Raw genomic sequence first — 26205 nt, 5'->3', positions numbered from 1 at the left:
AAAGAAAAACAAAACTGTGTAGTAATGCAATTTTAGTAACCATATGTTATGATCTCGCATAAAGGTGCAACATACTAATTTCACAAAAAAATTATTTTGTGTCAAGTCTATAACAACACCGACTGACTGTTCACAATGGATTAAATATTTCGTTAGGACTTGGAATGCATACAAAAATCTTGTTTATTAATAGATTATTCATTTGAAAATTCATTTTAATTTAACTGAAAATGACTTACCAAGTCTCTAAACTTGACAAGCAATCACCAACCTTACACATCCCACTAAAGCACCTTTCCTAGCCCCATCCTCAAAACATGTCTCTGAATTAAAGAGTGTATGAAAGTGATGTTAAAATAAGTGCATCTTGAACAAAAGTTAGAAATACCACTTTTCAAGGTGGAAAGGGACATCTTAACTGCTTTCCATAATTAATCCCAGACAAATTTAGCCTCCTCCGCATTCACACAAATCACGCAGTTACCTATATAACAACAAGCCCCTTGCTGGCATATTCACTGGTTCTTATTCTATTACCAAGCTGGTACCTACCAACACAGCGGGAGACCAATTGAATTTCACATCTCTTCCAAAAGCCCTAACAGGCAACAGATACATAGTTTCACATGTTTCTATCTTATTCTCTCATCATCACTAACTAAGGTCTCATCAAATAAACTCTGAGAATGGGAGAAGGGAAGAGTAGGAAGGAATGGGGAGCCTATGGCCATTAAAATGCAGAAATTGGTACAAGTTAAATTAACACAACTTTTGGCATACATTCCAGTTTCTGCTGTATCACCTTTCAACTCCCCCCCTTCACCCACAAAAAACTCCATTGCATCTGAATAGGCATATTTGTGCAGAGCAGTACCACTAAGTACTAAGTCGTTTTCTGTACTGACTTGTCCTGACCTTTACATTTCTGTAACACCTGGCTATTACTTTTAACCTTGGTGTTAATTTTACAGTATGTGAAAATATATCAAGAAATTTGACTACAGAGCAATTTCTTTTGTCTGCAGAATTCTAAATTTTAGCCAAGTACTTGTAGTAGAGAATATTTCATAAAGCTGCATCATTTCCTTATTTCTATGGTAGTAGCTACTCATGTATTCACATTGCTTGATAACATCACTTTTAGTTTTAAAGCAAACTATTAAAGTAAAATATTAGCTACAGGATATAACCTGAGCAAGCTACGAACTAAACTTAAAACGATGTTCCTCACCGGCTAAAATGTCTGTGTGCTTGTTATTTAGTCCTATCTTCATCAAACTATTTTTATGCACTACTCAAAACTAAAGTTATCTTTACTGAACCTGGAGTTCTATTTGTGCTTATAGAGAAAGTTTTCTGGTATTTTGATAAATTTTATTCAAATAAAATAGTTAAACTCATACTAAAGTTTTAAACAACATACCAGCAGATGTGTGCCTAACCTGAGCATATTTTGTGCAAAATAATTGGGCATCTGAACACCACACCTCGGCTTATCCTTCCTCTTAAAGGCACTAGGGAGCAATACACTTAACGCAAAGGTGAGGGTGACTGCTTGGATGAAGGCCTGGTGGAGAAATAAGGGAAGAAGCTCCAAGGCAGCCTTTTCACATCCATCTCAAATGGGGACAGCCTTGCCTTTGGCTGAAGGCTCATCCCTAAAGTTCAGGCATGGAAAGGAAGTTGCACCAGCAACTAAAGAGCAAAAAGGAACGGCGTATTAATGGATGGGCAGAACAATGGAGAAACCGAGGTGGTGAATGCCGGCTGCCATAGGCAATGGGTGGCAGAACGAGAGAAAATAGAGAGAGAAACCAAGTTCCTGGAACTAACAGTTAAACCAATTTAGAATAATGTGCTGCGTATCACAGGCAGCTCAATAGTCCATGGCATAACTTCTTAAATTATTCACATTTTAGACTTGTAAGAATCTCTTTGCCATAATGGTTCATCACCTCTAACATTTTCCTTTAGCATGCTCCTAATTCTGAGGACTCAAACACATAAGTCATTTTAGGACACCTTTTGTTTTATCTTGCTTCAGGATGCAATTTACTTTACAGAGAGAGAAGCATATCTGGGGTTGAGGGTAGGTTGAAATTATGAATTTATGATTAGCTGTGACAACAGTAGGCACATGTGTTGGATTCATAATCCATTTATTGGCTAAATTTAGGTAATCTGGTTTTCACAGCACTTGCCAGAAGGCACATCCCTGCTATCCATGGTCAGCAAAACACGGCACATGCTTGAAGCAGTCAAGTGCAATTCAACTACATATATTTAGAGTCACTTCACAAACATATATTTAGAGTCACTTCACAATTTTGTTGGGTTGTGGAGAAAATATAACTTTTTTTTTTAGTTGAAACATAACCTTATTTAGGACATGAACCTCTATTTCCTCCCTATAAAGAGGAGTACGGACAAGGACTTAATTCAGCTATTTCTAGGTGCTCTGGAGCAAAGGTGAGCGAGCTTTTTGCTTGAGTCAATGGGTTAGAAATGGGCCGATCCAGGTCTGTTCCTTGGTTTGCCAAAGAATTCATGCAGCAGTCAGCAAGCTGCACTTCTCCTATTTCAGTGTTAGATCAGCAAGACGGGATAAGAGTGTTGATTTTCCTCACAGGAATGTTTAACAACATAATAGCTCAGGTCCATAAGAAGCTCACGTATGCCAGGAATATGGACCAGAGAAATTCCTGTGCTGCTGAATGCGACTATGCAGACATCGCCCACTGAGATGGAAGAGGCAAGGGGAAATCACTCAGCCAAAATCGTATCGAGCAGGAAGAAATTAAAAAGTAAAAATTAATAAATACTATGGACAATAAACCGTACAAACAGTGCTCCTGATAAATCAGTCACTGTTTAGAAAGGACAGACTTGCAGCAAACACGCCTTACTACAGGCTCCATGAAGGGGACTTTGTCACAAAGCAAAATCGATATGGAAGAAAATCATTAAGTACTCAAATTGGAGCTCTTAATTGCTCTCTACAAGTCAGCAAAACCAGAAACAAAACACACCATAAATCTTAAAATACAAAGAATTTACACCGCACAACAAATAAGAAACTAAAAAAGAGCAGTACGCCCACATCTGCTGACCCTTCTGCAGTTCTGCGCAGCAGTCAGTTAATAGCTGCGCTCTCTCCCTTTCTTTGATAAGTATTTTAAAAACAAACTTCTTAAAAAAAAGATTTCTCCTAAAACTCTTGTGGAGCAGCCTGGCACGCTTTCAAGCTATCAGCGCGGCTCGGCGGGTGCTGAAGTTGGAGAAATACGACCTGCCGCACCTACGGCGGCAGCCTCGCCGCGCTCTCGCCTTCCCCGAAATGGCAGCAGCGGGAGAGGCGAGCGAGGCTTTCGAGACGGAAATAGCGTGAGAATAGGCTCCCTCATGCTGCTTCCAGCCCTTCCTGAGAGCCGAGGGTGTGAAATGGGTTGTAAACACTGTCTCTCGCATTATTTCCTTTTCCACCCTGGCCAAAACCAGGAAGTGTCAGCTAGAAGATATCCACAGAAAGCACAGCATAAAATGAAGCAAAAAAATTAATTAATTAATAAATAAACTTAAAAAAAATCACCACAGAACCTTATTTAGCCAAGAATAACTAAAGCAAAGATCCACATATTTGTGGGCACAGCCTAATAATCACTCGTGTAGAAAAAGCATTAGGAGGCTCATGTACCTGAGCTTTGCGCGTGCCTTGCTACAGGGCTAACCCAAAGACTACGGGAATCAAAGCAACTATCTTCAGGGGCATCCACAGGCTTCGGCCGAGGTCGCCCAGGACTGCAAGGAAGTCTCGTGCCACCTCAGCGCATTTGTACAAGAGAGATCCTACTTATGCCGACCACCCGGCTGGGTATTTGTGAGGCTTGAAGCACGAAGATCCTCAAACAAAGATCATTTATCATCATCTGGCGTTTTCTGTATTCTAGCCAATTCTGCATCCTATTTATTAGTAGCCCAAAGCAGCCTCACACGGCAGCTTCAGTAAAAACATCCACCATCTCCAACATACATGGAAAGGGCAAGAGCAATGAAACTCGGTCTCTTAACATCTTGCTCCCTCCTCACAGCTAAAATACTCGCTCTTGGAGTGAAACCAATGCCAGCCTCCCAGACCCTGCTCTTCCGAAAACAGAACTGAAACCAATTACTTGGTAGGTTTGATGAAGAAAAGGGAAACGGCCTCCTTTCCTTTCCTTTCCTTTCCTTTCCTTTCTGTAAAACACGCAGAGGTAAGAAGTGCAGCAAAGCTCACGATGAGCAGAGCCAGCTACTCCTGAAACCGAACGGGGCCCCTCCGAAGGGATGTCTCCCGGCGGTGGGAGGCTGAGCGTGAAGGACAGGCTACCAGGAGGGCTCTCCAGCAGCTGAAGCTACTGGCCGGGCCTCCCACTTCACATCTCCAAAGCTCACTGCTGCAGTGCAGTGGAAAGCCACCAAACCTGTGGCTTTTGGTAAAGCCGTCTTTTGTGAGCCAGCTCAGTCAGGAACTTGGGAGAGGAACAATGGGAGCATCAAGCCTCGCTGTATTTAAGCTGCTGTTCAGGAACAGGTGAAAAACACCCTTGCTGGATTCTCTTAATACTCACATCCTAGTTATGCCGATATGTCATGCTAGGTTCAGAATTAACATTCTTTCCCACTTCCCTGGGAAAGGTCAAACAGCAAGAAAAACTGACCTTTTGGGGGTCTGTATTCATCCAGGAGAGCTCTTGACTAGTCAAGAACACTTTCTGTCCCAGCATGAGCTTCACAAGACTGCAAGTCTCCGTTTCTCCAGTGACTTTATTCTCAAGATGCTTCAATGTGCTGAAGCTATGCCACACTTTAAAACCAACTTTAAAAGAACCTTCTTTTGGACTCTTAAAGATCCCTACAGAAGTCCCATATGCATCTTAATCAAGTTGGGCAGAAGCTGAAATGCTTTCATTTTGCTATTGACATTTCTGAAAGCCAAACAAACCCCTCGAACATAAACATTCTTGACTATGCCCTAGTGAAAAGTGGACAAAATTGATCTGAAACATCTGGCACAACTTACTTGTGCCATACTTTTCAAAAGTTCCTATACAGAAAACTTAAGAGTGAAAAATGCTTTTTTTTTTTTAATATGGACCGTTAAACTGAAAACAAATTTTGCACTAAGCAATTCACCCTTCAAAGAGGGTGGCAGTTAAAAAGAAAGTTTACAAATAGCAATAAAAAGTGATGTTTGATTTTTATAAATAAGAATTATTTTTGAGAATTTTAAAGAAACTCACAAAGCACAGAATCCATTAATATTTAAAAATCTAGTTTCAAGAGGAAGAAAGGATTTTTGGAAGCTGGATTTAATTTGAAATAGAAAATTAACATTTTTGCTTTCCCTTTTAAGTATGCTTTTCTTGTTTTACACAGGAACTTTCAAAAGGGGGGAATGTTTAGGAACTAAGACTCTTCTCTGAAAGAAACATCAAATCCAAAACTGCCCTTGGCTCAACTTTCTCTTTAATTCCTATTAACTCTATGACATCAGCCTGCACTCTTCATTTGATTAATCTCAGCTACGTTTTATACCTTGCCTTTGGTACTTTTTTTTTTTTTTTTTTAAAAAAAAACGTGGTCACTGGGTTAATTTCATAGCATCAATCATGTCAGATTTTACTAGAAGTAACTTTTGTCAGATCACTTGCAAATTTAGTATGATAAGGAGAAGCACAAAATTTCAAAGTGATATTAATTTCCAAGTAAACATTTTACCATTAAAATACCCTCTCCCTTTGTATAGTCTGATCTTAAAGACAACACCGAAGCACCATAACAAACACCAGAAGGGACAGGAACCAACAATCTGAAAGCTCCTTCCATAAGCAACCAATACGATATCCAATTGGATATGGTGTCCAATCTGACATCCAATTTACATCCAATTTGAAGAAATATTAAAATTACAAAGCATTTTTTATTAAGGAGACAAAAATGATACATTAGAAGAATTTCTGTGATTTGTCAGCAACGTACAAGTTTTATTTTTGGTCCCATAGGCCATGATGTAAAATTCAGCGTTCCACTAGATGGAGTAGAATGGTAAAACCACCTGAAGGCCATTCCCCTGCTGACCCACGAAAAAAAGTCAACGTCCAGCAGTCAGGGATGATAGTAATTTTTAGCTCTCTTCTGTACACTCAGAGCAAAACAATTTTTTTTCTTCTTCCAAAAAAAGCAATACAAAAGAAAAAAGTCTGTCGCATTACATATTTCTTCAGCAAAAACAGATGACTATTAACAAGCACTAACCAGACAATCAAGAACCATCAGAAACAAAACTATTTTTTTTCTGCATCCTATTAATTGTTTCCTCATCCTCATAGCTTTGCAATATACAGACAGAATTTACTGGATAGTCGGCACAAAACAGAAAACTAGAATTTTTGATTAGTTTTCACTTTGTAGCAGCTGAACTTGTAGAAAAATCTACACCAAACAATCAAACATTAGTCACCTAATGGAAGAGACATCGCTACAAATAAAACAAAAGAACACTAGAAACAACAGCTTCGCTTCAAAGAGCCTTCTAGAGACCTGAAGCTGTGTAAGTCATAGAAAAATTATCTCACTGGTCTCTTTTCAAGTAGAGCTAATTGCTCTTCCTTCAAGTCTACCTAAACCAAAAAAAGAACCTTAAGAATTATATTTCATCTCATATGCTTTCATTTTTTAGGACACTAAGTAGCAGACACACAAATTCCTGCCCTCAATCATCATGTGAAAGGAGAAGTCTGCTTTTCCTTGACTATTAAAACTTATTTCAGCTTCTCCAGAAGAAGTAGAGTATAAATTAATAAAGGGCTGGTTTCACCATTAATTTTTCACATTTAAATCCTGCAATTCTTGAATATATATAATGAAAACACCAGGAATCATCAGCGAGAATCAACACAATTATCATAAACATATCACAATAATAAAATTCCAAACTATATTGTATTACTTCACATGATAAGTAACTGCAAACATGTAGTAGTCTCTCTCATGACAATACTAATTATCACAGTAGTATAAAGAGCAGACAGGAATGAATCACACCCCGATATGTGCATGAAGGCACACAAGCAGAAGTCCTGTTGACTGATCACAGGTTTCTGGTTGCTGCCATCTCTTTGTTTTCAGATAAACAAACAGTGCTAAGAGCAAACGCTACAAACAGGGACCTGTTTCACGCTAACGTACTTTCCCATCTATTAACACTTGCTGCAGTATCTGAAATTTACTGTCATTTGGAAAGGAACTGGTCTAAGTGGAAGAAGTAGGAAATCTGGACTTTGGAACACTTGAACTGTCCACTGCATTAAAGTCTCAGGCTGCGTTAAGACCACTTTAAAGCATTCGCAAGATTTTCAATATAAATATTACTAGGTGTCTAATTGAAAGCCAGTTTTTGCTAGTTCTCTGAATGGCTAATTAACAGAAATTCACAGCATAGCATACATTCCTCCTCTTCAAAGGTACAAAAGAAGTCAGCACCAGGACCATCCAAAGCACTCTGTTACCAGCATTCAGTACAACGTGTGTGCAGAGCAATCAATATAAAGCAGAACAGAAACCATACTTACTACTGCGCACAGTCAATCAACTGATATTCGTTAGACCTCTCGTAGCAGGCTTTCACACCTTCGTCTTGCCAAAGTGTTTTTGTATGTTCATAAAACTCCTGGAAGAGTAAAAATACGATCAGCAAGAAAAGCTTATGCATGAAGAAAATCAGCACAGAGTAACACAGTGTTACTGCCAGAACAGATGATAAATGGTAGCGTATTTCAGCAAATTTGGATCATCTTTTAGAAACTCACCGCAAGTTCAGTTGGGTTTCTTACTTGTCTTACCTTTACAACACTTTATAATGTAGTGAATTGCTTTGCAATCACTTTGCTCAAGTCTAACTATATTTTGACTCTTGGGAGAAGTGTTAACTTCTAGGGTTAGTGGACAATTCTGTTGGTATTTTCATACACAATACTGTCTGGTAATCTTTCCTCTTTAATTCATGATTCTACTGGACATTCATTTACCTGTCAAATTCTCTCCCCTCCTCCCAATAAAACATTACTTTTCAGTAATTCTTACATAAAGGTAGCAAATACGAGAAACTGTTCGTTTTATTCATAAGAAACAGAGGCTCAGTATCTAGCTACATTTAATTTAGAACTGTAAAGTGTTAAAAGAACAAAGAGTGTTCATGGGAGATCATTCCCTCTGCAACCTCTAATACTATAGAAAACTAACCGTTCAGGTCAAGATTTTCAAAAGCTTTCCAAGAGAACCTACATCTGGAAAATTTTTTCAATAAACTCCCAAGAATCAAAACTCTTTTTTAAAAAGAATGGAGTGGCGGTTCCTAAGCAATTAATATGCTCTGGAAAATACTACCTTTATATAAAGTCATTAAATATAATAACAATTACAGGCAATTTTTCATTTTTTTTTAAATCCGTTGTTCACGTATGTACAAATTAGGGTTCAAGGATGCCTCTCCAGAAAACCCCTTTAAAAGTTTCCTAAAATACAACAACACTTTGCAGTGGTAATTTAATGAACTGTATACACAAGTGGAGGGTGGGAACCAAGCAAAAGATGCCACGAGGACGTAACAAACACCTCTCTTTAGATGTTTTGTTCTTCTCAGTATGCCAGAGATACATGGCAGAGATTCAGAAACGTGTGACAAGGACATCACAAGCAAAGATGACTGCCTAGACTTGATTATTGTCTTGATTAAAATGAACACTTCCCTCACCTGAAAAAATATAATGTATTCATGATTGGCATGTTAATTTTCACAGAAAGATACTCGCTATTATTCCAAAGTTGTGTTTTACTTCATCTGCCAAAAGCTAATTTTTCAAAAATTAAAAACATATTCTGGATGCATTCAATCTGGGCTGCAGCAAAACCTAGCCTGTTCTGAAGTCTGCAAAATCAGCCTACGATAAAAACGTTCGTTCTTTTTCTAAACTGAATATGATATATTGCTCCAATTTACAGCCCTAGAAATGTCAGAAATCCAGTCACAGATTAAAAAGTCTAGTCCTTAAATTTAAAATACAGTTTATTTGTGGAGAATTTGTAGGGAGTTGATGAGTAGGTTTCACTTGTTCTGCCTTTTCCAAATTAATGGGAATCTCTAGAGACAATAGGGTAATAGGACCATATTAATTTCAGACATCTGTATCTTACTACATAACCTCAAAAGATGTACAGAATTTTTTCCTTTGCAATGTAACAACATACTAACTTCAGGGGAAATGCATCGATACGAAGCTAGATGGTGTTTTGATTAAGCCAGTCTTAAATATTATGAACCAAGATAGGAAAGCAGATAATAAAAAATGCAATGCTTCGTTTTTATTGAACCTGTAAGACAAGTATAAAAATACACCCAGAAGACCTAGATTATTTTCTGCACAAAAAAGATACACTTTGGCTCCACCATGCCATACACTTATTTCTGGCTATCAATCTAAAAACTTTTGAAAAAAACTAGCAAGAAGAACAGGAGCTTAGTAACTTAAATACACAGACCACTGTGTGCACTATTTTTATCAGTGACCATGGACTTTTCCTGGCTATATCTCCATGCTTTTCAAGTGTTTTGGGCTAAATACTCTTATTCTGATTTTTAACTGGCTCAAGTACCATATTCCAAACCAACCTTTCTGCATCCAGGAGAGTATATGGCCTTTAAAGCAGCTGTAATATGTATATATATATGTATATATTCTTTATTGGGAGAAATATTTTACAGAAAAAATGCATTATTTTAAATAGCCATTTTACTGCTTCAAGGTCCCTTCAGCGACGTAGCTTAGGAATCCTTCTCTCTCTCAGGATATCAGTGTCTTGCATTCTTTTACTATCAGTGTGGTAAAAAGAAAGAGGTCACATCCAAATGGGACTTCCAAAGTTTCACTCAAGAATTCTTTTTAAGAAAATTATCTTTCCTACCAGAATATTAACTAACACCTGAACTGCACCTGAACAGCAGAAGCTTTAAATGGCATCTTAAACATGCCTAACTGTATCTTAAAATAAATTTAATGGATTTTCAAACCTCCACCTTTCTTTACAGATATAAGATGCATATGGGATTGAGTGAACAATTGTGAGTATCAAAGATAGAAACAGCCTAATAAATGCAAATTTAATCTGACCTTTATTGCTGTTGTATACTCACTAGCTGTGCATACACACAAGTGCACACAACTTGTTTAAAAACACTCTCTACTGTGGAATTTCCCATCTCCCTCCCAAAGGAAAGTTGATATATAGTATTAGCTATATCTTTTCAGTTTGTCCCCCTCCTTTTATGATTTGTTCATGAACAAAAAAACCAGCTTAATTTCTTTCATAAATAGGTAAGAATGTTTATGCAATTTTAAGTATCAAGAGCTTATATGGCCGTTTGCTGTTAAAGGAAATGAAAGATAAATTGAAATCTTATTTCTAATATTGGGTTTTCTATTTGCCACTGCTGGAGTTATGCTCATTTGATGCTTTTCTTTCTAAGTCCTCCTATTTTTCCTCTGCACCTAGAGGGCCAATCAACTACTTTCAGTCTTCAACTACAACACATAATAGTGAGAAAAACGCCTTTCCCTAAGCAAAAAGCAGTAGAAAGAAAAAGTAAGGAAGAGAGAGAAAGTTTTCTGGAATCTCACCGTATTTTGAACCAAACCCATTTTTGAGTGGATTTATTTACTTATTCAAAAAAGTAGCAGGAGTCTACTAATATAGAACATCTTATGAGTCACTTAACTTACTACTACAAAGGTAGGAAGTTGTCTTAGTTGAAAAAAGAAACAGAACTGGCAATTGTACAAGAAGCCTCTGTTGAAACAGCAACAAAATTGGATGGACATAAACCATCCAAATTTCCCATCCAAAGATGACAAGTTGCACCAGACTTCAGAGAATTATTTCAACAATTTGTCTAAAACAGACATCTACCTCAAACTGGAGTCAGCATCTGCCAAGCCAATTATCTTTAAATATACCCCCCAAACGACCCTCCTCTTCTTTTATATCGGTAAGTAAGCAAATAACTAAATAATAACTAAACAAAACTAAGCTTATAGACGATGCAGTAATGCCTACAAATTCTTCATCAGCTACAAACGTATATTTCAAGTGAAAAGAAACTGTGCCTTAATGAAAAATGCCACAGTATAGTAAAACTCTGTTGGCTCTACCTAATGAATATAAAGTCTCAACAAGTATTTATGGATTCCCTTTCCTACATGGTCTCTCTCCTCTTGTATTTTTGTCCACCTCTCCTTAACAACTCCTCTTGTCCCTGAAATTGGTTACCCTAAAGTGTGTATGAAAAAAACAAACAAATAGGCAGAACTGTCATTAATTTCCTGGGTTATTTACATTTTTCTAAATATGTAATTGATGATTTTCCTGGCTTACTCTGTATATGATATTTTAAGATGCCAGAGTAACTTAGCTTTCTCCTTATTTAGAGGTTGCTCACTAAAAAGTTTATTCTAGAGCTTAGATGCCTTTTTATTCATTTGCAGACAAACTGCTCTCCTGTGCCCGCATTCAGAGCAATCTCTACTCCAACATCAGTCTTATGTTTCCTTTACTAGCGGCCATGGGTAGCTTGTCCTTGTATGTTAAATTTAGATTTTCTCACCTTATACTCCTTTCTTTCTTTCTTCTTCTTCTTTTTTTTATATTACTGTATCTGACTGGGCTCACATCCATAAAAAGACATGGACACAACACAGAAATGCTCAAATTTCATACCCAAGAGGCTGAAATGTCTTGACAATCAAGCAGTCTTTCTTCATGGCCCATCCATCTACAGAAGATGAACCTCCTAACAGCACCACAAATCAGACACAACACTCCCTCACTACTACTACCTACTACAACTATCATATTCCAGGAGAGAAGTGAAATAACACAATTGTTTCAAACAACTTATCAACTCCATCATACCTTGTGGAAAAAACATTGTAATTAGCTCCTGCAGTGAGGCTCTTAAATAGAAAGAAAAGTAAACGCAGCTCCTGGTCCTAGCAGACACACTGATAATAAACAGCCTGGGACCTAGTTAGACAGGACAGCTGCAAACCCTTCAGGAGTGCCCTCCCCACGTTTCAGCACAGTCCTGAAAATCCAAGGTAACATCTGCATTATAATAGTGGAATAATGATCAGTGTTTCTGCCTTGTTAGGCCAAATCAGCAATAAAATATTTAATATTGGAAATCAGACTTGTGTTTCTGTCTGCCCTGCTAATCTGAATGGTAACTGGCAATATTTATGCAACCTTTTCAATATGGTTATTAACTGTTCATGCGGGTTGGAAAAAAAATCAAGTTCACATTCTTTGAATTTGTCCTTGGCATTTCAAAATTCAGGACCTCCAGTAAGCAATGAGTAATAGATTACTATATTAAAAAGCAGTAGTTTTGTTTGTTTGTTTGTTTTTTGTTGTTTTTTAAGCCTCAACGACCTGACTTGTGACAGCCAAACACAAACATCCTCTCCTACAATGAAAATATCTTCACGCCTTTAGAGGCTGATTCTGACCCAGCTTACGCAACTGTAAACCAGGCTGAACCTGATTTCTGGTCTGTTCACCACTGAAAAGTTGCTGAAATGTAAACCAGGCCTACAGAGCTCCACACCAGCTTTATTAGAAACAAACGATTGATTTTGGAATGAAAACATACTAGCTAATTGCTAAAAACAGATTTTGATCTTTCTCACACACATACAGTAGTACACTTAAGACTGTGAAATTCATATTTAAGAGAAACAATGACAACAAAGGCCTAAAAATTCTCAGCATCTCCCTTGAGACATGGAGCACAGCCCCAGGTACTCCCAGGGAAGGCAAGGAAAAACAAGCTTCGTTATGCACTTACGTGAAAAAAGGGCTTCAGAGGCCATCAGAAACATCAAGTCAGTCAGAGCCTTTTTTGAATTAAGTAGTTCTAATTTGTGTAAGATCTTTAAAAACGATGAGTTAGGCAACACACTAATCAGAAGTAGCAAGCAAGTTTCCTGGAAAGAAATAGCCAGAAAACTAGTCCTTACATGCCTGTTTCTTGTTTCCATAACACTGATTCATTTGTTGGCACGTTCTCATGTAATACACTCTACAGCAGCATCACAGGTTTTCCTTCTGCTATATAATGCAACTCTTAATAAAGCAGCTGAAACAAACAAAAAAAAAAAAAAATACAAAATAATGATTTGGTCTGAGAGGATATTCTATGATAAACAGGATTTAAATTTGAGTTTCCAAACAATCCATACTATTTGCCAACCATGGTCATGTTATCCATTCTTGCCCTATTCTTGCCCAGGACTTAAAACTGAAAAAATATTCAACTTAAGTCATTAAAAAAAACCAAAACCAAACCAAAACAAAAACCAACAGTTGCAGCTACACAACACACACCCAAGATAATGTTTAAACTATAGCCATATATATGGGTAAAGCAACAAAAGTCAACATAACTGATGACAGCATGGCATCACCAAGTAAGGTGAGAATTGAGTTGCTAAGAATTATGTTAAGACTATAGCATTTATTTACCACCAGACAAGACTTTACACTCCTTATGATGCTAGAAGAACTCTAAAGAGGCAAAAAAATATGCTTAGAACACTAAAATTACAGTAATGTAACACAAATCCAAACAGAATCAGCAGGACCTGACTTCAAATGTGTTCACACTGGGCAGGGACATAGTTTGAATTCTGGGCATAATCCCTAACTAACAGCCTATATACTTCTGTGAATCTATAAAATCTATAAAAACTATGAGAAAATCCACAGTCTGGGAAAACCTCCTTAGGTCTTATTTAGAGAAGTGAAGTAGCAAGGACCATGACTTGCTGATGGCTAGAAAGAATCGTCTCTCATCATACCATAATACTGCAATACTTAGAAAGTCATACTTATGTGAAAAGACATGTATTGAAGTATTTGTTTTATTTATTTTTTTGCTCCAACTGCTGAATGTTTCCCAATATAATGAATCAAAATGCAACATCTCTAAAGTGCTTGTATTCACTTACAGGAATTTAAGTAGACCTCTAGAGGAAAAAAAAAAACAAACAAAAAAAACACACAACATCAGCTAAAATCATCGTGTACAAGAGATGAACAGAAAACTGTACTGCATTCCAGAAAGATCTTACTTGCAGAATTCTGCATTAGAGAAAGGGTAACGCAGAGTCTAGTCAAGTTAAAAACGTACTTTTATTAGAAAACTTAGACAAGCTGAGTAAAGGACAGCCAGGTAAACAGCGACTTTATTAAAAGTTAAACCACAGAAGTTGTTAAAGAACTTGGAGGTTGAGTAAGCTTTTTGGTTGTTAAAAAAGAAAAGAAAAAAAAGAAAAAGAAAAAATATTCTCAAGAGACAAACTCCAGGCATGGGAAAAAATAAGGAACCAAGACCAGCTTTGGAGAGGCATTCTAAAAGGATAAAATAGTTGAAAATGAAAGAGAAAAACTGGACATAATGTCTACAAGGCTTTGTTCCCTCCAAATATATAAATACTCAAGGGACTTTTTAAAGAATGTTTATGAAGCAATGTTTTATAGGCATTAGGATGTTGGCAGGAAAAAATGTTGGCACAGTAATTGCAACTGTGACACCATGTTCACAGCAGCCTTAGCATGGACATGCAACATTACCTTTTCTTTGTAACATACAATGTAGGGTGGATCTGTCATTAGAATAGCTTATTTACTAATTCCAGCAAAAGTGAATGCCACTGGAAAAAAAAAAAAAAAACAAAAAAACAAACTACCCACTAAAAGGTGTGTACAACCATTACACAATGTTGTGGTTAAACCTAGGATTCAATTCCTGGGCAAAGTTCAGTGTCCCATGGAACTGCGCATTTCATAATAAGAGTTTTAAATAGGTCATTCCCTTACCAAACTCGAGGTCTAACCGAAAAACTGCATCTCGGGGACATTTGCTTCCCAAGGTGTTCAGCATCTAAAAATAACCCTGACTATTGGTTTCAAACTCCTCTACGTATTCTAAAAAGCGATGGCACGTGAAGTCTACCTGCACGACAGCCAGCAGCAATGCTGCATTTCACTAAACGCACCCAATGACACCTTGCCAGGCTCCCTGTGCTCGGGCAGGGAGGCTAAAAAGTGCTAGATTTGTCAAAGCAGACAGTATAAGCCACTTACTTGGATAGGGAAACATCTGCATTCTTAATGGTGTGAACAAGTGTTAATTATTGCTTGCTATTTTAGGGAAAACACGCCGATGATATCGCAAAGGAAACACGTACCTACAAAGAGCCGAGGAGAGTCTCCGGCTCCTGGCACGTGGCCAGCGCTGAACACAAAACTCTTTGGGACAGGACCGAGCACTTCCCATAACCGAGCCAGAAATACTTTCAGCAACACTGCAGTCAATAGTTTTTCATGTTTAGAAGTAAGAATGACGCTGAAATATTTTGGGTTTCTGCTTACATTTATCTTTACATTTCTAGGAGCACAACTTAAACTAGATGTGGCTGCAAGGAGAGGAACAGATGATGGGAAAGGAATTATGCTTAGAAACTCCTGTTAAGTTTGAGTTTCATTTTTTCCCTCTTTTTTTTTTTTTTTTTTTAAGAGTTTCAGAACACTTCAGTATCTGAAAAAAAGGGGCCACCGGACAAGCCCATACCACTTATTGACAGAGTGCCTTTGGCCGAAAGGCTTCACTCGCACATTACCACAGTATCTCCCTTTTATTTCTGCTTTCAGAAGACACCATAGAAGATTAATTTGGTGAGATCTGAGCAGTGCTCAGCTTTAATTTTTCCACACAACTTGTATTTAAAATACATCACTCTAATTACAGAGAAAGAACACGCTTTTGCTTGAGGCATTACGAGGGAAGTTGGCAGATGTGGACTCTGCTCCCCATTTTGTCAAAATTCCCCTGTAATTTTAAACCAAGGAATCAATATTTCTCTGCTTCTTCAGAATATACTCATACTTAGAAAGAAGGCAATTCATTAATGAATTAAACATACTCATAGCACAAAAGGCTTGCAGAAAGCCTCCTATACCATTTCGGCTCTCTCCTGGGGCAGGAGAGAGGTAATGGAGACATTGCAACAGACAGCTATTTTCACAGACCTCTGACTAAGAAGGAAGGTTTAATAAAACCTCTGAGAAATTTCCTTTGAGCCTTAAATTAGGATTGGGAAAATGTCTTTGATATTACGTTATTTAGTTGCTGTCTGTGTAATGCATACATAACAAATTCAAACAAATCAAGTGACTTCACTACGTTATGCAACTGCAGAGAATGGATGGCACTGCAAGGAAGGCACTGGGCACGGCACGGCACGGCACCGGGCCCCTGCTGCGGCCTCCGTGCCCCCCTTTGGGACCGGGAGCAAAACTTTTTCCCAGAAATTTCCATCCGCTCTAGGATAGTTTAGCTACGTGCTTACAAAGAAGGATTGCTATTTCTGATCAGAAAGCTACTTTAAAATCTAATATATACTTTAAGTACATCAAAATCCAGTTTCACTTAGTTGTTCTTTCTGAACCCAAGCAAACCACCTACAACGATATACACAACATAATTAAATAAAGAAAAAGATAACATTATTCTCCTTTGGAGATGCTTTTACTAACGCCATCAAAAGCTATCAAAAAGTCTGGAAGGTTTCTAACAATCTCGATCCTCCAATGGTGAGTTGAAAACCCTGCCAACTGGCTTGTTTTCAGCAAAGCGGGACGCTACTCGAAAAGATATGGGGAAAACACACGTGGATTGAGGCGACACGGTACCCAGAGCTCAACAGTGACAGGCGTGTAAGGGATAGGCCAACGGCTCGCACAGAGCACCTTGCGTGGTCCAAGCCTCGGGGACGCACACGGGCGCCCACCACGTCTGCACACTCACCTTCCCTGAAGTCGCTTTTTGGGAAATCACAGGTGACTGTACGCAAAATGTTTATTTTACACAACTTTGCAATGCTACTGTATATTGTATATTATAAAATACTGTATATTTTGTACTAAAACAATGAAAAATGACTTTAAATTTAGCACAGAGGGACGTGTGGGAAAATATTTTTGATGTGTGAATGAAAATGCTTAGTCAGCATTTAAATTCCTCTTCAAAACAATCAGCCTTTTAATCTAAGAGCATTAGCAATACTTAACAGTTTAAAAAGCAAAAGCGTTTTGTTGAGATATAAATATCCCATGCAGAGTTTGGAACCCAAAACATGGCAGTGTAAGAACATTTCAAAGAATCAAAATGTAAAATTGACCACAGTAGTTTTCATTTTTTCCTTGTAACTACTTTCATGCTACTCTGATCTCATATTTTAGTCATCTAAGATAATTAAATTAAATTTAAATTCCATGTTCAGGAATTTTTACAGGTATATTTACCAACACATTTCCTAGTCTTTGTAACTTACAAAAACTTTGCCCAGAAGGCTTTTTTTTTAATTGCCTAAAAGATATGTCCATGGGACAATTTGCAGTTGTCTGTGTTCCCTCTTCCAACAGCTGCAATGCCACGCAGGCTCAGAGATGAAATTTTATTTAATCTACGCATATAGCAGTATTTTGTGATAGTCTCTTACTGTGATCAAAATCAGAAAAAGCTTAAGAATTTCTATATTAAATTTATGCCTATTTACTGTTTAATCCAGTTGACAGTGCTTTCAGTTCAACACTGCAAGGAAAGCAAAAGAAGGTGCATCAATAGGAATTAAGTCATAATTTCTTCAAATAAATTTCTAAATGTGAACTTAAGAACCTATAAATACTGTCTGATGAGAATTTACTGAATAAAAATACAAATGTAGAACAAAGCGTTAGCAATTACTTTGGATATTAATTAAAGAAATATTAAAGCAAAATAAAGGCTTTGTTATGTTTGTATTATAAAAATGACTATACTATGGAAAAGATGTGCAAATAATGTCATCAACTAAAAGTTCTGGATTTACAGAAGTACTTCATGGCATTTCAGTTGAACTACATGAACAGCTCAGTGAAAACACTGTAGAATTCAAAGGGCACATTCCTACAATTTTCTAGACAATAATATCTTCACTTCATGTGCAAAGTATGTTTTATATAATGCATGCAGCAAACTGCAGCATATGAATAATAGCACCTCCATTTTTACTGCAGTTAGAAATTGCTATTACATGCAATAAAATCTGGATTATTGCAAGGTGGGGTTAGAGCTGCTCCTACAGATGCAGTCCCGTTTAAGGTGCAGCAGGACATACTGCAGCCAGCAGCCAAGAGACTCATTGCTATACAGAAAAGCGATGCTTGCTAGGAAAGCTGCTTACATCTTATCTTTCATTCCTGTTCATCAATGTCAGAGGGAGACCAGTTTTTTTGGTTTTTCATTTTTGAGTATATATTACTCATAATTTAGTCTATAAGCGAAAAGTATTACATTCTCACTGTTCTTCTGAGAGACTGGCCTAAAAACATAAACTGTTTTACCAAATGCAAGCTTAACAATGATTTAGGAAATACTTGCTTTAAAGATAGTGCTAGCTTATATCTTTCCCTTTTTTTTTTTTTTTTTTTTTAAGAAAGTATACAGGACAGAAAAGTGACTTGCCCAGAACAGTAAAAGCCCCCGACTTCATTGCTGCGATAGCTGCCTGACCCACCATGGGATTACGCAGGCAGCCGGGCACACCGGCTGCTCCCCGGCTTCCCGTGGGCATATCCAGCACAGAAAGCTTTTTTCCCTACTTCTACACCCCAAATCTATGACATCTGAGACAGTCTCATGGAAAACTCTGTTAAAGTTTGTCATTACATTATAAAGCTAGTGATGCTGTCAAACTTGAAATGCATTTTTCCTCTTCCATGCTGCATTTAGACAGGAATAATAATATATCTGATTATGTGCACACAATGGGGTGCACAAATACACAGAGAGGGCAGGAATTTTGTGCTGTTGCCTCCACAACTAAGGGAGGCTTTGGGGCGCAAAGAGAGCCCAGTTCACACCTTTTCTTACTGAGGCTGTATTTTCTTGAGGATTTCAGTCCAAAACCATTTTGAGGAATCCCCACCCCACCTCGACCCCGCTGCTCACTACCACTCGGCACCACAACCTGCACCACCTGGGTTGCACCAAACCATCATCAACCGAGTGCCAAAGCTGATAAAAATACCCACCCCCCCCCTCAAAAAAAAAAAAAAAAAAAAAAAAAAAAAAAAAAAAAGTAGAAGAGAGACAGAGGAAGAGTTCCTCAGGTTATTTTAAATACAGATCGGTTCAATGGACTGATTTACCCAACGGAAGGTTTGGGGGCAAGGGAGAGTGCCCCGGGACGGCGCGAGGGGAGAGGGACCGATGGCTGCGGCCGACCACGAAGTCGAGCGGCCTCTGAGACTGCAGCCGGTGCTGGGGAAACCAGCCTCAAAGCCACCATGTAGAAACTATAGTAAAACTACTCAGCAGCACTGGCAGCGGGAGAGTCAAAATAACTACAATGAAGCAGTGTAATAAAAATAAATTGGGACCAAAAGACCTACAGACAACGTCACACCAGCAGCACACCCTGAAGATCTACTTCTCTAAATATGCACTTTCCTTGCTCTAGAGAGCCAAATGCTGGAGTAATTCCACAATTATTTCTTCCTCCAAAAGCTAATATTCTGGTTTTACTACCTTCTGAATGCAACCTTTCCAAAGTTGTTATGGCATTTTCAGGAGATACTTCTGACTCATCCGAGTTCAGATCAATTAAAAATAGGCAGTGGTAAATACTGTTCTGTTCCTTTGAATATTTTATTAAAACCAGAGAATTATAACAGGACTATGACCCCAAAATAAATAGGCTTTATTTGGCAGCTTGGTTCAAACTGGTTGCTCGTGAAAAGAAAAATGCTCACACAACGAGAGCATTTCCTTTCCTCTTCCCAAAAGTAAGAGCAAAGAGAAAAGGATGAGAAAGAGGCCACTATTACAGTTGGTAGTACGGATGGAGAAAATATTCTAACCACTGTCTGGTATGCAGAACAGGAATAAAAATACCATACCAAGCCCAGCTAATCCAACCTCCCCCTATATTTGAAACAGATATAGGGCTAGTCAGAATTATCGAAAATCCGCAGGAATTTTGGCTGAAGTTAATTTTTGACATCCAAAATATACAGGTACAATTGTGTTTTACCTGCATCACCAGACAATAGTGATGAAAAACCCATCTGAAACCCTCAGCTATGAGCAACATTTGCTTTTGGTTTGCATTTTCCCTCACGACAAAGCAGTAACAATAGCCTCAAATTTTGATTTGCAAGGCCTTTGTTGTTAAACACCACACTGTCCCTGTAAAGCACATGTTAATCTGGTTACACAGAAAATCAACAAGTAAAACTTAACCCTAGGGGATTTAGCTAGTGCAAGATGCCCCAAAAAGCACTTATAGCACAAACTCAAGTAAGATCTCAAATTGCTCAAGCAAACCAACTTTTCTACTTGTTTCATTAGTCTCACAGATAAGCACAGTTCCTTTCTTCATTTATACACTATCTACAAATTTCTTTGACTTAGTATTATTTATAATTGTAAAACACAAGCCCAACAGCAGTAACTCCAGTGTGCCTTCAGAGTTGAACCAATAAATCCACAGACTACCACCTCATTTCTGAGGCTTTGACTAAGGCACATTTACAATCAGTTTGATTATTATAATTAAATTCTTCAGCTACCTCAGCTAAGTTCAGTTTGATCAACTCAGTATTTTTTTTCCTTCAACTTCATTTTTTCGTGCTTAAATTCATCATACTGAGCAGCTGCAATTTAATAACATGATAAAAACTCAACTTGAATAAAAAGCAATGATAATGGTCCTCCTTAAAAAAGATAATCTTCCATAAAGAACTGGCACTGAGATGTTTTAGAAAAAAACAGAGTTGTAGTCGCAGTACTTCTCTGGGGAAGGCATGATCTCTCCCTTATTCTCAGTGCTCATTCTAACTGTCAGGGGTAGACTTCTTTGGCAAGACTTAATCACTGAATGTCCTATCGTTCTAGCCAGAAGACATTCCCAATGCTGCAAACAGAATAATAACCACAACATTTACCAGTGCTATCCATATGAACATTAGATTCTGCATAGCCAGTTAGAGTTCTCTCATTTCCATTCCACCTTCCTCTAAGAAAAAGAAGACTATGCAATAAACGTAATAATAAGGATAAATTGTACAAATTGTATAATTTGTAAAGAGGTAAAGTATTTGGCAAAATTCAATCAGAAGAATATTGTATTACCCCTGAAGATACTATGTTCTCATGTTATTTTAGAAACCCACAGTGAACTAAGGCAGAAAATCCTTCACATAAAAACAAGAGCTTAGGATTCAGTTATTTTGCCTGGAACATTACCGATAGCACTCTACACAGGTTTTCAACATACCTGTGTCCTCACCCTTAAAAATAATAAAACGATAGGTGATTTACATTCCCATGTTCAAAAGCAAATGTTTCACCAGGTATCTATGCCTGCAAAATCCTTTTATATGACTTATATTGGTCCACAGATATTTTACCACCATCATCAGTAGTATTTCTCCAGAAAACATAAACAATGCTAGCGAAACATCCTATTTGCAGTTTGAAGTTGTGCTTACTGTTAATTTTTCCAGCAGAAGAAGCGCCAGATAAGGACTGCTTATTTATTTTCATGCAATCTGAACCAATGCAGCAATGTCAGAAGATGCATATAGTGCAGACAGTGTGTAACCTGTGACACCTGCCCTTTAAATAATTTCTGACACAGCCATTTTTAACCTCAAAGGAGCCTCTACTTTGTATTCTTTACTCTAGAAAATTCTTTTTTTCACAAGATAGGTTACACCTTTACATCCTCTAACACACCGATTTTATGATATTCAACAACTATTTCCAGTTGGTTGTACTTTCATATTTCAGGTTACTCTATGGAAACTGTCAAACTCTTTGAAGCTTTTGGCACATTTTCATTCAGTAAGTAACAGCAAGTTTCCCAGAACTGACTGAAAAATAGAAAGTAATATTCATTATTAACAGTTACGACCAGGAGACAGATACTAAAGCAATTATATATAGTGTTACTATGTTATTAACTTTTTAGTCTTTTATATATAGTGCATTATATGTACACACACACTATATATATATACGTATGTGTGTGTGTGTGTGTGTGTGTGTATCTCCATCCTTCAGCTGCACTTTATATATATTATATTTTTATATATACATATTTATAAATATAATAATATTAATATATATATAAATATATAAAGTGCGGCTGAAGGATGGATAATAGTTCTTTGGGGGGGGGGGGAAATTAAAAGTGGGAAATGATCATTGCACAAATCTGAAAGACGCATTCCCATCCAAGAACACGTGTTAGGATTTGTGGGTTTTGGTTCTCATCTAAAGGACTGAACATTATTCTTGCATCAGTGCAACTTTATTCATACTCTTACTTAAATCTAATCAATCTTTTCAAATGCTTCTGAACAACTAACTGGATTTTATCATACTGTATAATTATTTAGATTTTATGTGTTCAGATCTTCTACTTTCTCACGGTTACACAGGACATGTATGTGATGACAGAGAACCAAGATTTGCAGATGGACTGAAAGCATCTCATTTTGCATGGGCATCTTCCATGGCTATTGCACAGAACTCTTGTGATTTCTCAGGTTGGATCTGGGTAACTTTACAAAAGTAAAAAGCTTCTCCAGTCTTTACCAACCTCTTCAGTCACACAGGTTGAGTTTTCTTTTTTTAATTTACATTTAAATTTTAGAAACTGCCTATTGAAAACATACAGAAGACAAGACAAACTGGATCATCAGTTGTTGAAAATACTAATTTATTTTGCAAGAATGAAATAAAAAAATTAGTCTAAAAATCTGTTAAACATTGCAAGACTTTAAATCATCAGCATGATGATGCAGACAGAGCTCCTTTCAGTAAGCACTGCTATCATCCTTCCTCCATATGCTACTACTTGTATTCAAAAAATTTAATTGGTTAATACCAAGTGTACTGAATTAGAAGTCTCCAACATGTTATTTTTTCAGTTTTAAAGAGAACATTTAATCTAGGACTACACTGTATCGACATTATTTTAAACTCACGTTTTTTTTAAAAAAATGTAATACTGTATACTTAAAAAAAATGGCAAACATTTCCTAGAAGTCAAAAACTGAAAAACAAGTAGATGGAGTCACAGAAGAAGAAAGTAACTCCAATGTCAGGATACAGCAGTTGCTATCTGAATCCCAAAGAGATGTAGAGCCAAATCCTACACTACTATCACAGTATTGTAAAGCTACCACCTTTATGCTTCCTTTAGTCTTTCTTCTGCCTTTAATATCCCACTGGGCATCATGATGATAAAACATTAATTCTAACCCTGCATGTACAACAGATAATTTTTGAAGTCTTTGGAGAGTATTTTAAATTTCTTCACTTAAACTACTCCTTCTGTATGTGAGAAGAATGAGGCCTCTTATATTCTAAAGAAAAATGTCTGCAGTTGGAGAAGAGATTAGGTAGCCTGAGTACAATTTAAAACAACTGAAGAAAATCCAAATAAAACACAATACCAGTACTAAATTTCTGCTTGATTTTGAATCGGTGCTTAGAACCATTGCTTTCTGGACAGCTTGCTTAGAAAAATATGAATAGGAATTTAAGGCAAGTAAAAAGGCCTTGTAGCCCTCAAAGAACATCTCCTCTATACGCGACCATCCTGTCTCCCTTCTTCATCGTCATGTTCTCACTTAGCAGAGAAGAGCAGCACCAGACCACGTGCTGAGGGACATACGGCCTCATAACAGCCAAAATACGATTCCTCACCCAGAAAACGAGAGAGAGAGAAATCAAGTCCTAGAACTCAAAACAGACAGTATACATACTGCTAAATATCACTAAAAAAACCTCTCCTTTCTTTTGCCTTAATAATCCATACAGGGAGTAGTTCAGTTGCTGGTTTATGAAACTCTCCCATTGGAGTACTGCCGGAGACGGCAGGGACTCTGCTGTTTCAGTATTTCACGGTTTTTCTCCCCGAGAGCATGCTGACTAGCCATTTCCAGGAAATTCTGCCACTGCTGCGTTAGGCACGTTCGCTGCTGGCTCGAGGCGCAGAATGGCAAAAAGGGAACTGTTAGCTTCATGGCCCCACTTCCCCAGCTCTGAAAATCTTGCTGATGCTTCTGCTTAAAATCATGCCCTACAGAAAAAGCACAGCTAACTGGTTCCTACCTGCTATAAACTAGCATAGTCAGACACAAGCAAAAAATGTAATTAAGTAATTAATTTCAGCATCTCTTTTATTCTCTTCTGACTGTTGAATATTTAACTCTTATTTCAAATTTGCTGAGTTCTGAGTACATATATTACAGTATATACTAAGTGCAGCACGTACAGAACAGTGACCTGGGAACATGCGCAACCAAATAAATGAATTAGACATTGTTTTGTTAAATGACATTGAACATACAGTGAAGAGTTACTTTGACGTATAAGTAGCATACGGTTATTCCTTCCACTTACAGGAAATTATTTTTTGATTAAAGTGCTTTTAATTAATCTACAACAAAGTCAACATGGATCTTGTATTTCACGTACTATGCACTGAGAGTTGGCATCCAGGGACATTTTGGACCTTACCTTGATTTAATACACATAATTCAGGTTCAGCTTTTCAGGTGCCAAAGAACTATAACTGGCATGCAGATAAGCTCAGAAATCAGATACATTTTAGGCTGTATCATCACTGAGGACAGACACAGCCAATAATACTCCTTCAAAACTGGTGACTAATGGATATCCAGTTCAAAACCTCAATCCTACAAACATTTACATATGAAATACTTAAACTTAACCATGTCCACGAAACTTGCCATTAGCCAAAGTTAAGCACATGGCTAAACCTCTATAGACTCGGGGCTTAAAATTTTAATACTATACTTTTACTCCAGGAAAGAACTACTACTTTGATTGACTACTACCCATTACAACTCTCATTCCTGAAGTTGTGTGCATTTGACATGTCATTTTCAAAGATTCCTGTCTGGACTTGAAATCATTTACAGAACTGATATCTCTTCTCTTTAGACACCACTAACACAGCACATAAAATAGCACAGGTTACCCAGCGATGGTCATCTGCATTGGGAAGCTCTCTCCGCTTTGCACCCGCAGTTGCGCTGGCCCCAGGGTCCCCAAACGGGTCATGCACATCACGGGACAGGCAAGTCCAACACTGCTGCAGGCAGCTCGCTGCAGCCCTTAGCCTGAGATTCTCAAGATGAAATCTGCTATTACTGATCACTGTGAAACAGTCCTTTCCTCTAAATAGATATGGCTAAAAGCCTGGTTGCTGGCTTTGACACTCCCCTACTAACAAATGCTACCTACAAGAAGGCCTCCACTTTGGTTAGGAAGGGTTTGCTCTATAATTCCTACTGAATATTCATTCTTAAACCAAAAACATGCAACGTGTTTTTGCCACCTGTGAAAAGCCCCTACCAACAGAAAGCTGAAAGAGCATCCAAGAAAAAATTGCTTCAGATGGAAACAGAATGGCAAAGCAGGTCAGATCGCTTGATTATTCTTCAGTGCATGTTTGTATGACTTAATTTAACAAACATGTATACATGCTGGGCTTAGTCCTTCCCACCACACTACTACCAATGCTTCCAGGAGCAAAATATACACACACACAAAACCATTGCAGTCCTATTGAATGTATCTCTGCAAGACACAAGAGATTAGAGAAAATCAAGTATGTCAGTAAGAGGTAGGTCACAGAAATTGGTGAGGACATGGTTACAGATCCCAACCTGAACTATCACAAAACAATGGGCAGAGCGAGAGCTGCAGGCACCCAGCCAACTCAAGAGCACACAGGGTGGAGTAAGGAGTTGCTGTCTTTTCTCTGGAATATTCTTCTAAAACTATTTTCAAAACATGAAATTCTTTGCTCCCACTCCCACTCTCCCCAAAAGGGGAGATCAAATATTCTCCGAGCCTAACTGTAATAGATGTGCCAAAACTGAAGAGCTGTGAAGTTAAAATCTCAAAATGGACTAATTTATTTAAAATTCTTTAGGCTGAAATGATTAATATCATACCTTGTGGGC

General features: G+C 37.7%; 1 protein-coding gene across 2 annotated transcripts in view; it reads right to left on the bottom strand.

Moving 5' to 3' along the window:
* The window catches only part of GNAS (GNAS complex locus), a 166754-nt gene that overhangs the window by 32595 nt on the left and 107954 nt on the right, over positions 1–26205 (bottom strand). For both annotated transcript variants that reach the window (XM_062589525.1, XM_062589526.1), the window contains exon 5: positions 7611–7708. In XM_062589525.1, the coding sequence (XP_062445509.1) occupies positions 7611–7708 (98 nt within the window). The remainder of the gene's footprint in view (positions 1–7610; positions 7709–26205) is intronic.

Source organism: Rhea pennata, chromosome 16 (genome assembly GCF_028389875.1).
Source record: "Rhea pennata isolate bPtePen1 chromosome 16, bPtePen1.pri, whole genome shotgun sequence".
Taxonomy (NCBI): domain Eukaryota; kingdom Metazoa; phylum Chordata; class Aves; order Rheiformes; family Rheidae; genus Rhea; species Rhea pennata.
This window is presented reverse-complemented; position numbering and strand designations above follow the sequence as displayed.